The 13386-nt window shown below is 39.9% G+C and overlaps 1 protein-coding gene across 3 annotated transcripts; it reads right to left on the bottom strand.

Annotated features, from left to right (window-relative positions):
- Positions 1-1952: 1952 nt before the first annotated feature.
- On the bottom strand, positions 1953-11865 carry COX20 (cytochrome c oxidase assembly factor COX20). Of its 3 annotated transcripts, XM_075126969.1 has the most exons (5): positions 11505-11737; positions 6871-6915; positions 3994-4108; positions 3787-3850; positions 1953-3075 (listed from the first exon to the last, which is right to left on the bottom strand). In XM_075126969.1, the coding sequence occupies exons 1-5, from the start codon at positions 11535-11537 to the stop codon at positions 2934-2936; spliced, it is 399 nt and encodes a 132-aa protein (XP_074983070.1). In that variant the 5' UTR covers positions 11538-11737; the 3' UTR covers positions 1953-2933. The 3 variants fall into 3 exon arrangements, with proteins under 3 accessions (XP_074983070.1, XP_074983072.1, XP_074983071.1); XM_075126971.1 differs by lacking the exons at positions 6871-6915; positions 11505-11737 and adding an exon at positions 11839-11865; XM_075126970.1 differs by lacking the exon at positions 6871-6915 and having other exon boundaries at positions 11505-11729.
- Between the last annotated feature and the right edge of the window lie 1521 nt (positions 11866-13386).

The raw sequence follows: 13386 nt of genomic DNA, 5'->3' as shown, positions 1-13386 counted from the left end.
TGTTATTAAGCAATACTGTAATTCAAATAAATAATCCATCATGAAAACTAAGGTGTCGATCCGACCAAGATTTGTACATTTGAGTTGCCACATTGAGTTCAATGGGATGACTCAGGTGAGTAAATTTAGATCATTGAACAGTTTGCAGTTTTTGTTTTTACAACAGCTAATAATAAAATCATGGCTGTAGGGCCATGGCCAGCTGCTGAAAAGCTACTTGGCAATCTGGGGGAGGAAAATGAGCAGTTTAAAACTGACACCACTGCTGAAAGGGCAGCAGGGAATATTAACACCACTTTCCTCCCAAAATTTGAATATAGATATATATGCAAAAATAGTGAAAAACTATTGATGTTTTCAACCTTTTCCCTCCATTTTCTGTTAATCTTCTAGTAAAACATAATTTTCAGTTTAGTGGAGGAAAATTTTACAAAATCCCAACCCCACAGAAGTCAGTTATATTAAAACAAATATAAAAAGGAACTAAATACAGTACTAACAGCAGCAATATGTAACCTTAGTCTGAATGTTTACCAATTACCCAAGGCAAGTCCAAAAAAGATACAATTCTGCACTACACAGGCATGTGAGCTGACACACCAGTCTTGTGTAATACTCTTTACCCCTACATTGTAGCATCGGGGTCTAACGTCCCTAAACTGACATAGCATAAGACAGAACTGAATGTCAATCTACACTTGAAGTTTCCTTGATTTGAATCTTAACTTGCTTACTTTTACTACTGAAGTTTTTGCTGGTTTCCCTTCCAGATGGGACAGTGTGTTCATTCCTGATAGCCCTTACGTGCATGTAGAGAAGGAGTTAAACATTTCTTTGCAAAGAAAGGTGTAAATTGTAATCTGTGATTGTTTTCTTTTTCTTAACTCATTTATGATCTTTCAGCCAGCAAACATGCTCAGCCCTTAATTAGGCTGTAATTCCATCACAATTCTTATTGTGTCAGATGAGGAAGAACAACTCAGCCATGTATTAAAATAGGAGTTTGCTGAGCATTATTCACTACTGTCAATTCCCCAGTGTCACTCCCAGTTGCCATACTGTATGTGGTAATTGGGTTGGACAGAAACTGGGGGGGGTGGGGCAGGAGGGAATCCACTACAGGGGAAATACTTTCCTTTCTGAACTGGATTAGTTGTGTATGGCAGCTGACTTATGAGTTTGTACAGATTCTCCGGTCAATGGAAGATTTAAGGAAGGAAGCAAAGGTTACTTGAGTCCTGCAGAGATTATTTCGTACTTTATACAAAAATCTCTTAAAACAAAAAGCTCTCTTCCTGAATAAAATCCATTTTACTGTTATTTTTCCCATACAAGATCAGAACAGGAGAATTCAACCACACAGGAAGTGAAGAGAAGGATGGAAAGGAAAAATAGGATTTTTTGGTCTGTTGGGAGAGTAATCTGTTTACTTAATTTTTAATTTTAAGTAAGGGACACTGTAAGCTTGTCAATGCTATCACAGGTAATAATTTTAAAGAAAAAAAGTGCTTTGGCACAGACAAGGCGTTTCCTGAATTAGAATGCATTAAAAAAAATGGTGCACTGGTTAACATCCAGAAGGTTTTTGTGTAAAACTTCCCTCAGGATCAAGCGATTTATAAAGTTATTATAGCCCTGAGGTGCAAATAAATCCAAACCCCTTTCAGTCTACAGGGTAATAAGAAAAAAAGGTGTATTTTACTCACTAGAAAGGATAAACTACTTTGGACCAAAAGCAGTCTATGGGGTAATGCACTTTATAAAGAACAATACCGGGCTTGACTCTGAGGTACAAAGCACCCTCATCACTGACATTAATTGCAGAATATAGATAAGCACAGCGTACAAACAAACAGAAACCCTGAATTAGAGCGAAGTTTCAACAATATACACTACTGCTAAACGATGCAATACCATCTCCAGGGGGTTGTAATACAGAACAATTCATAGTGTTGTTTTTTTTAAAATAAATTTATTACATTTTTATGACATACAGAAATGATAAATTGAGGGTACAGTTTCAAAACACCAATTTTACAATATATTGTGCATATTTTAAAATAAACTATTGACCCAGCAGTGGTTTATGTAATTAATCAAGGCAAGCAGGTACCTCTCTACCCAGTTATTAAACTGTAAATAGTACAGGCTACGGCAAAGAAGTGCTCTAAGAGGAAGACTGGGACTTATGAGATAAAGTATCCCAAACATAAGGTACAAAAGAGTAGCAAATAGCCCTCTTGAAGAGTTATTAGTAAATTATTTCATTTTTAGTTTAAAGAACATCCCATCTTTATCCTCAATTTAAAAGTGTCTATTAACAGTCTTAAAGCCAACATCACTAGTAAAAGTTGCCCATTATTCTGTATGTTTCACAGAGATAAGAGGGATCTTTACATTATTCATTTTGTTTCAGTCAACCAGATTAATATTTTTTATTATAGTAATTACTAGGAATAATTTTTCACATTAAACATGAAACAGCATAGAGATATAAACTTCATTTCATTTTAAATAATTTATAAAGATCTTGTTTAGATATGGGAAAATTATTTTAAAATTAAAAGCCTAGGTTAATCTTTCATTGTAAAATAATGCCAAAACCTCCAGTCATTTTAGAAAAGCTACGCAGCATTGTTCTAAACAATTCTGAAACACTTATTAATCCCCAGCAATTAAACGTATCATTTTCAAACACAATGGGCCAGAAACTGGAAGGCCATAACTGATTTGTATATAAATGTACACAATTTTTAAATCTATACACAACCCTAACATTTGTTAGGGCCTTCTTTAACAGACTGAGTAGTTTGAGTCCAGCAGTGGGTTATCAGTTTTGTTCTCATCCCACACTTACAGGCAGAGCGTACCTTTGCACTTCCATTTTAAGATGCCACAGGTTGTATTTGACCGTTGGGTTGCTCTGTGATAAGCTAAGAATTGCTTCCTCGATTGCTGTTTTGTTTTCTTTCTGGATCAAACACACTACTTTCATATAAGATCTTGTTTCTCATCCCTTCTTGAATAATTCTTTGCTGGATCCTTAGTTTTGCATGATTGTATCTGCAATATATCCTTAAGGAAGAAAAAAAACAAAGTACATTTGAAAAAATCAACTGTTCAGCTAGTTAAAATGTATGAACTGTAAATTCTACACATCATAACTGGACATTTTACAAGCATTTATGTAAATATTAGCACAGCTGCTAATTCTCTAAGGCATGGTTCTACAGCCACTTTCCACAAGGAATTATGTGCAAGCAGCTACAGAATTGGTTCCTAAACATATAATTCTTTTGTACTTTTAAAGATCTGGATTTGGTCCTGATCCTGCAAACACTTGCACACCTGCATAGTTTTAAACATGTGAACAGTCCTCACTGATTTCAGTGGGACTCCTTATGTACCTAAAGATAAGCACATCTTTAAGTGTTCACAAGATTATGGCCTAAGTTAAAATTTTAACTGAAAGTGGGAGGAAACAGAGACATGAAGAAAGGAAAGGACAAGAGGACTGCATGGTCTCTTGGGAGACTAAGCCACATGTAGCAGAATGCTTTTTTTAATTTAATTTTAATTAAAAATATGAAGTCCAATAGCTTAAGGTTTATGAACATCCTTGCAAAAATAAGTTTTGGTAATGAATTTAAAGGAGAGGAAGGAGGCATGGCTAGAGTCATGAAGGGTCTTCCCAGAAGAGTATGAAAGGTAACAGAGGACAGCACAGGAATATATGTACAAATTTGCAACTCTGGTCTGTCAAAATTCAAGAAACATCTTGTATACCAGCATCCTAACGTTGTCAAAACAAAGCCTCCCATTCCAAAGTCAAAAGATCTTCTAACTCTACCTGAAAGAGAACAAACAAAAAACAGATAATGAAAACAATTATCCAAACTACTTTTATTTCTCTCAACTAGCAGAACAAAATCTAGCAGAAAAATTAATCTCTCTTGCTGAAGAAATTACAGGAAAACAATAAAAAACACTCACTGGTTGCTAAAAAATGTCCAAGGCCCACAACTAGAGAACCCAGTGACCCATAGAGTATTGACTCTCGTGCACAGGGAATATTTTGGACATCAAGGATTCCTAGGAGCTTAAAGGTCTAGAAAAAAAAATAGTTACATTATGACTATCTTAATTCAGATAATTTTTTTAAAAATAAATAATACATTAGAGTTGCATTCTCCATCCCTCTTTCTGATTTTGAGACAAAAAACAAAAAAAAGTGGTCCCCTATAGATTCAGTCGTTAGCACAAAACAGTTAATTTGTTGTTGGTTTTATTTTAAATACCCCATAAGACTTATTATTTTCAGCTATATTTGTTTTTGTGCAAATGCACTGATCATACAAAACACGAGATTGTGAAAGTAGACGGAGCTAAATTAATCCCAAATCTATCCTGTTAGTCCACTGACTGCTACTGAATTATGTCAGGGATGAATTTGGCCCACTATGTAATTCAGTGATATGAAGTAAACTCTGAAAATTTTACCAATATTCATTCATTATAAGCAATCATCAGTGCCTTCGAAAACCAGACTGGGGCTAATAAAGTGATTATACATTTGCTAACTAGTTCCATCACTTCAATTTAAAATCTAGAAAAAGGATACATTTCCATGCAGAGGCGTCAGTCTCAACTCTATCACAAGGCTGACTTGATCCCCCTTTAGTGTTTGTGTGCGTGCAAGGGTGCATGTGTGTACACACACACAGCACCACGGTTTCTTTCTGAGTAGGGTTGTCTCCATGACAACTAAAAGGTGGTCAAACTGAGGAAGTGTTTTTCGAGATTAAGACTTAAAATGGCTCAGTTCTGAGATGTCTGCATCCTACCTGCCCAAGAGAGTCACATTACCCCACAAAATTTGAGACATAGGTAGACTATGGACATGGGCTAACGCAAGAGGAAGCGTTCAGGAAAAAGAAAAGTAAAATGTTTTGTATAATTCAAAAGGTAGAGAATGATTATTTCATGAAAAAAAATGGCAAAAAACAAAACAAAACAAAAAAAACGGTGAAGAATATTCTTGTCATCCTCCAAACCCACCAAGTCTAATTTTCATCTTTAGGTGCCTAAATACCTTTTAAAAAAATCTGCCCTCAAGTAACTTGCTAAAGGTTATATAAGGTATTTGTGATAGAGCTAGAAACAGAACCCCAATTTCTAAGTTTCTAAATTAATTGACTCATGTCTACCCACCAGACCATACAGGCTCAAACAAGTTGCTTTATATTTCTTTAATTGGCCAGCTGCAAAATAAGGAGAATATTTACCCACTCTGTAAAGTGATTGGAGATGTACAGATTAAAAAGATCTATGTTTTTCAGAGGCATTATCTTGAAGCATTGAAATTCGAAAAATTAGTGAGGAGGGCTTTGAGAACTAGTATATTAAGCATTATATGCTTAGTCAACAGATCAAGGTTCTAACCCTGATTTTGACACTTAATTTACCGAGATGTTTTAAAGCATATTTTACCATCATTCAGCTTTTAGTTACGTTGTGCTGCACATGAACATGTGACTAAATCACACAGAGAACATGTGTATCTTTGTCACGCAGACACTGCAGGAGACAATTTGTTTCAGCAGCACTACTCACACCACAATCCTTTAACATAATAATCTGATGACCAGTCCATCCCATTTAAAATTGTAAAAAGCTATATACCTTCATTTACATTCACAAAAGAACAATAGTATGTCTTTTACAAAATCCAAAAAGAATTATGTTTTTAAAACATACGTTCTTAAAGAAATGCATATTCCAACCACAGAACAACCTTTACTCTGACCAAAAATAAAAATAAATAAATAAATATCGTTCTTGTCGGTAATCATTAACACAATCCTTTTGGGGGGAAAAAGTGTTATATATGTAGCTGAGGGTTTCTAAGGGAATTGAGCGCCTACTACTCTTAGATCCCTTTGAAAAAATCAAAGCAATAAACATTATTGAATATTGATTAGCCTCAAATGCTGGTCCATATACATAAAATTTACCCAAAACTGATAGCTATTCACTTTTCTATTACATTATTCTCCAACAGTAATTAGAAGTAACATTACCAAAAGAAAAACATCTAACAATTTGCAATAGATTATTTCAGATTTATAAAAGCCTCTACAAGCATTTCTAGAGCCTCTGCTCTGAATATAGTTAACTGATAGTATTTCCTACTTAATAGTATTCTTCCAAAAAAATCTATTTAGATATCAAAATCAAGATGAAAAAATATGCATAAAAGGCCGCAAAAACACATGGCTCAGAGTTAAGGGTGCTATTGTTGTGATGAAATCTGCATTTCCTGCAGATAAAGAATGTGTTTGTTCATTATGAAGGTACATTTCTGTCTTTATTAATTCTCTTGCTTTTAAATCCTTAGGTTTTACATATGTTATGACCAATAGCTATGTTGTCACTTAGTATCTTTACGTTTTTATTTTTTTTTAAGTTATTTTTTAATTTGGAATGATACTGTTCTTGAACACTTTAGATATATCACTGAACAGGGCTTCATTCCAGCTCCAAAATATACAATGCCACATCCCATCTCTTTCAAGGAGTTTTGTTTTCTTAACAGAAAAACAGTCTTAACTCAGTCCTCACTTTCAGTTCTATCTCACTCACAGGTCTCTCACAGCTTCCCAGTTCTGCCCCCTCTTTTGGGCAGCAGCCTCAGGGCTGTCTCCCTGAGGATCTGGCTCTTTGCTCCAGGAGACCTACCATGGGAGTTCGCTCCATTCCACTGTGGCTTCACCCTCTCTCAATCAATCACCCTTCTACCTCCTGCCCACTAGCAGCTTTTTAGGGTCAGGTGTATTCAAGCCCCCCTTTAATTAGGTGGACTGGACTCACCTGCTCTGATCCAGGGGAGCTGGGCCTCCACAGGAACCAACTATCCTGTGACAAGATGGTACAGAAGATGCTATGCTATTGTATTACTTTTGAGAGACGTAATTTAGGTTCTTATGCAACACTTACGAGTAGTATTAGACAGCCGGCTTACATATGAGATTAGAGTTTGTACACAACTATCAAAATTTTTTGCAGAAAGTTTAAATACCTAAGTGTCAGTTGATTTAGGACCAAATCTACTCATGCAACTGAGATAAAAAGGAGTTGGCCCTTACTCATGTATTCTCATCAGGAATAATTTCAACAGCTCATATGTGGAAAAATCATTTGAGTTGCTGTTGTTTTCAAAGACTTTATCCACACTATGTATATGCTGCATGATGCATACTTTCAAAATAGTATTTCAACTACTGTTATACTGAAATAATTTGCTTACAACTCCAACTATAACACCAGAAAGTATGGATGTTACGGAAGCTGATCAGTTTGTCCAAAAAAAAAAATATGAAAAGAGACAAGCCCATACATAATGTTTACATGACAAAATGCTCTGTGGAAAAATCTTTATTATTTAATTTTTCAGGTCATCCTTAGTTATGTTTAGTACCTTATTCCACAAGCAGTTCCACTGAAATCAGTAGGCCTACTAAGAGAACCGTATTGGTAAGGATAGCAGAAATGTCCCTATAAGGCTTCATTATGTAAGGTATTGAGCACCCTCAATATTCACTGATGTCAAAGGGAGCTGGTCAGCACCTCACAGGAGCACACTCCTTGTCACAGGATCAAGACATTCAATTTCCATTACAAGATTTTCTGTAATGAGGACATGCTACAGAAAAAGTAAAAACCTTTCAAATACACAAACTTCTTATACAAAAATTATTGCTTTACATAGGTCTGTATGTAAGAGAAGTAAAGAATTTGTCTAATTTGTCTGTTTACAGATATTTCTCTTGGCAAAGAGAAAGCGTAGACTGCGTAGACGGTCGGTCCTTCATCAGTTGAGACTGAGCTGATCACAACACATCTTCCAATCTTCTCTCGCTCTGGCCATCCTTCGCCATGCTTGTCCATATCTCCTTGTTAGGAAATCACCCCACCTCTTTGGAGGCTGACTGCGTGGCCATTTCTGCTCTCATGGATACCACTTGGACATAGCTGCAGTACATATAGCTGTTGTTGCTGAATCGGGCCATATGTCCCGCCCACCGCATTTTGCTGAGCCTGCTTTCAACAAAAACGTCCCGCACTCCAGACTGCTCCCTACTTATATCGTTGGGGACGTAACTGCGGAGTGAAATGCCCAAAAATGTTTGCTCCATCGCCCTCTGTGTGACAGACAATTGATGTTCTTCAATCTTTGTCAGCGACCATGTTTCACTGCCATATAACATCGCTGGAAGCACAGTCGAGTTAAAAAGATTCGCACAAGTTGTTCTGCTGATCTTTCCTTGGAGGATGTCCTTGATGTCACTGAATGCACACTATCCAGTTTTTTTTCTGCACGACAGTTTGCCTTTCTGATCGTGGCACATGTTAACTTCCTGGCCCAAATAAACATGTTTATCAACCTCTTGGATCTGCTCTCCTCCAAGAGTTATTTGGGTTCTTGGCAGAACATATGATTTCATGTATTTTCTTTGCCACCAGTTCATTTTTAATCCGAATTGACTACTTTTTGCGTTCAATTCTTTAAGCATTCTCTCAAGCTGGGCTGTATTTTCAGCTACCAGCACTATATCATCTGCGAACCTGAAATGGTTGAGCCACTCGCCGTTGATATTAATCCCGCCTTTCAAGTCTGCTCATCGAAAAACCAATTAAAGACAGGCTGTGAATAATTTGGTGAAACTGTTTCTTGATGGGGATTCGGAGGGGATGCAAGAGAAGTAAAGAATTAAAGTAAAGAGAAAGCATGTTAATTTAATAGATTAACTTTCTAGTGTACAGATTTTTTAAACAGTCTGAAATAGACTGTCTAGTAGTACAAGGCACAGATTACAACACAGATGAAAAGGGGAAAAAGAATAAGGTAAGAAAGAAATAACATTTTTAAGATGTTACTTTTCCTATCACTGTATATGACAGACAGTAAAGCCTTACACAATGAAAAACCTATAAAATTCTCAAAATATCAACATGAAAAATACTGGTCTTCAAAACTGTAGCAGAAAAGGTGAGACCACCATTTCTTTGGTTAATTAAAATAATTAATTAAAAACAGAAAGAGGACAGGAAAAGGTAATTTTAAGTTGTTAAATGTGTGTTTCTGGAGACCTGAATAGCTGAATTGGTTGCCGAACTTTCTGAAGTTACCACAGTGCAGTGAAAAAACTTTCAAAAGACTTGTACCTAAAAGGTCCCCTTAACAACTATTCTTAAGTGAGGACACCTCTTAATGAACGTTCACTTAGGCCCTAATTTTGCAAGCTGCTCTGCACAAGTGGCGGCCTGTGACTATCAGAGTCCCCCTGACTGCAGAGCAGCTAGCAAGATCAGGGCCTTGGTTGACAAGACCAGCTGTTTTCAGGGTCCACTGCAACTATAAATTGCCTGCTTAAACAATGTCTGCAGCTCAGGTTAAAGTAATCATTGTCTGAAACTAGTCCTAAAGCAGAGAACAGGGATTCTCAATTTTTTTTCATAGTTGTGGTCCACACAATAAGTTTCATGGACCATCTCCCCTTCCACTCTGAATTGTACGGACTGTGATTGCATAACATTCCTGTGACAATTAAATCACCTGATTAAGTAGAAAAGAGATATTAGGAAAGCATCTACTGTATTTTTAGCTATCTTTAGTACACTTCACCAGCTGGAAAGAAGAATGAAAGCCAGCACCATATGACCTAGCAACCTCTGTATTTCAGCAGGAAGTACTTCAGCATACCACAGATTTAGAACCTTTGTCCTAGAGTAGTTATATTCAATTAAAATTAACTGGAAGTAAAATTTAAGAGCATGTAAGAAGCTTCAATAAAAATGTAATGCATTTTAATACAAAAATATTTTTGGTAAACAATATGCTGCATATGTGTACACAATGGTGCCATCCATTAAAAAAGAAGACAAAAAAAAAATCACAGGAAACCTTCAAGCTCCTTCAAATTCCCATGAGTTTTTCCCATCTGCTTTTCAATGGTTGACACTGCATCATGGCAATCACCAGGGTCTTCAGAATCTAGAAGAACCCTAAATCACATCCCATAGAAACATCTGTGGGGAAGGGGATCTGGCCATCTTCATTCATGTCTTCCCCCGACACACACCATCCTTTGGATAGGTTACCATCCCTCCAGGTCTTGTCCCAAACCTGGCAGATTCCAGGGGCTCCTTGGGATGCCCTGTACCTCATCAGCATCTTGAAGGTAGGGCAGCTCCATTGGAGCCTTGGTACAAAGAACTCTTTACCTTACAACGTATGTCACCAGTGTATGTTCTACAGAAAAGATAATTAATACAGCAGAGACTGTGACATATATTAAATATACAAAGGATCCCAGTCACCCAAAGAGCCACACCCAGATCTAAGGGAGAAGACAGTCAGGTCAAAGAGAGCACATGACACTTACCAGCATGTACCTTCTTTGCTTTTTAGTATTATTGGTTATTTTAGAATATTCACATATAAACTGTATGCATAAGAAATAGGCTTAGAAAGAGTAGATTTTATTGGTATGCATCAGTAAACATTGATTTCACTGTACATAAAAATTGATAAAAAATCCATCAATAATAACTGAAATGTACAGTTAAGTAAATTATGAAAAGTGCTGCTTGAGAACTACAGTTTAATTTCAGGTACTCCTTTTCTTTTTGAGGATATTTACTGTGTTTATTTTACCATGCAATGTTGACAATTTGTGTTTTAACAGTTACAAAGCTTTATCTTTTTGAATTGCAACATCAATCATCATAAAATAATTATCTGGGCCTGCCCTAATTTCCTGCAATTGTGAACATTTAAATAGATACAACTTTTTAAAAATGCTTAAAAACCCCTAGCCATATGATCGGGCAAAATTATGAAAACCCAAATCACGGACTTTGACAGCCTAGGTAGGAGGCGATCGCTGCAACCGGGGAAAGGCCGGCCCGAGCCCGCGTACTGACTTGACAACCTTGAGAAGACCCCTGTCAAGGGCAGAGGATCTAAAATTAGCTTTGGCAGCCCCGCGGTGAGTGGGAGCTGGGCGAGGCGCGTCGCTCCCGGCGCCTGCCCCGGCAGACCCGCCGTGACACCCGGCCGGGCTCCCCGAGCTGCAGCCCTGCATGGTGGGGGGTCCCGGCTCTAGGGCAGGGGCGGCGACGGAGCGGACGCGGCTCCCACCCAGGGCGCCGCCGCCTGTCTCTGCGCTCACTCCGCAAGGACCAGGCACTCGCCGGGGGCCGACGCCCCACCCCGGGGCCCCAGGGACCCGCCCCGGCGAGGGGGGGGAGGGAGAAGAGCTCGGCCCTCCAGTGCAGCCGCCACCTCGCGCTGAGGAAGGGGGGGCGAGGGGGGACACAGCCACTAGCGGGGTGGGCAAGGCCCCTCCCCCACTTGCTCCGGGGTGGTGCCGGCTCCCGACGAGCCCAACCCACGAGGAGAAGGCGCCGCTCTGCTCTGCTCTGCTCTGCCCCCCCCTTACCTTCTCCGAGCCGGGCTCACCCTCCCCCGCCATGACAGTGTGCTCACAGCGCCCTCCTCACGCTACCAGTAAGGCCGAACCAGGCCGTGTGTAAAGAACGAGAGAAAAGTGCCAGCGGAGCCGCTCTAGCCGCCGCGCCCCGCCTCATCTCTATGGTGCCCGAGATGAGCGCGCCGGGCGCCATTTTAGGTATAGCGCTGAGAGATTCCAGCAAAATCCTTTGTTCACTGAAATGGGTCACGGAGCAGCGCGGGGGCGCGCGCGCGAACGCGCGCGGCTCCCCCTTTCCCGGCCCAACCGCCGCGCGCGCGCACGTTCTCGCTGAGTCTCTCACCCGCACACACATAGGCAGCGCGCACGGGAGCGGGTTGGGCTGGGGCTGGTGTCCCCGAGAGACGTGACAGAGCTGCGGGGGGGGGGGGGAGATGGAGAATAAAATGGAAGGCGGAGATCAGCCCTTCCCTGAGGCGGGGACACAGACCTAGGGGCCAATATTGGCCAGTGTTTAGTGTCGCCTCACAACGGGGGTGCAGCGGCCAGCAGCACTTCTGGACACACACACCCGCCCCAACAGAGACAAGCCTCCAACCCTTCTCAAGGGCATGAGGGGAAAGTGACACAGCCCCTTTCTACATCTCCTTTCCAGCCTCAAAGGCCCATTTCTGGGGTCTCTAAGCCCCAGTCCCTGCAGTAGAAGTTATGCCATCAAAGTTACCTAATTTGCAGTTTATGTAATTACGACCTTGTAATATGCTTGGTGCGCTGTACAATACATAAGATGAAGCTAGGCCTTTCCCCAAGTTAACAACCAGCTCCAACTCCTATTGCCACCAATGCAAACCCAAAAGAGTAAACATGCTAAATATGCTGGTTGAGCAATGACTAAGTGGAGGAAGAGGGAAAGTGATGCATAACCCTATATAAATAACTGAATGATGTGAACACTGTGGAAGGAGAGGGATTATTTAGGGTTACAATGGGAAACAACTAGGAATAATGGGATATGATGAAGAGAAAATGTACCTTCAGAATGAAGTAAAGCATCCTGACAATGAGATTTACTAGAATAGACTCTTAACTTGAATTTTCAAGGCAAGTGCTGAAGTACTATTGGTTGGGACTTTCCAACTAAATTAGGCAAAATACAAGCAAATGTACAATAGGAAATGGTTATGAGGTGGTTCATACTGTAATTGGTCTTTTCCATCCTTAACTATTATTAAGTTATGTACATGTAAGCAGTGTCAGGATGAGCTCCACCCTGACATCTGGTGGTGAGTGTGGCAAGTTGTGGAAAAGAACTTCAGGGGCCAATCTCATTTGCATAGGCACACCCACCCCACCTAGAATGAGGCCAGAGCTGCCCAAATGGTCACTTTGGCTGCTGTGGGATCCCCAGTGTCTCTGTTATTGGGGCAGGAAGAATAAATTGTTATTACCCTGATTATGGGAACTGTGCTTGGAACTGTACTTCGCCTTTTGTTATGATGGAGGGACTCTCCATCACCTAAGTAGCACTCGCTAGGCAAGGGTCATGGGTTCCAAAACTTTGTGAATTGAGAGAGGCTGGGGACAAGTATTAATACTTGGTGGTATAGGCCCCTTGGTGAGGGCCTTACATGCTAATTGTACTTCCTCCTCTCCCCACTGTAGAATATCAGAGCTAATTTTGATTCCATTAGGACAGTTACAAGCTGCTGAGCTCACTTTGGGCTAGTGGTACACTAGCACTGAGGCTCCCCTACTACAAGCTGAATTCACCAAAGAGCTGAACTAAGAGCTGAAATCAGTGAGTGTTGTGTTAAGTAGTGGGGGAGCCTGAAGATATATTGTGGAGCAGTTTGCGGGATGGTTGGAGTGCCTTGTGGACAGGCTGGTGGAG

The sequence above is a fragment of the Caretta caretta genome, chromosome 3, assembly GCF_965140235.1.
Source record: "Caretta caretta isolate rCarCar2 chromosome 3, rCarCar1.hap1, whole genome shotgun sequence".
Classification (NCBI taxonomy): Eukaryota; Metazoa; Chordata; order Testudines; family Cheloniidae; genus Caretta; species Caretta caretta.
Note: the sequence above shows the minus strand (reverse complement) of the source record. Positions and strands in the feature narration are given on the sequence as shown.

Coding starts and splice junctions, on each gene's coding strand:
- COX20 (XM_075126969.1), bottom strand. CDS start 11,537: ATGGCGGGGGAGGGTGAGCCCGGCTCGGAGAAG. Junction 3,851..3,993: donor TGGACATTTTTTAGCAACCA/GTGAGTGTTTTT, acceptor GTTCTCTTTCAG/GTAGAGTTAGAAGATCTTTT. Junction 3,076..3,786: donor TTGACAACGTTAGGATGCTG/GTATACAAGATG, acceptor TTCTTCCTTAAG/GATATATTGCAGATACAATC.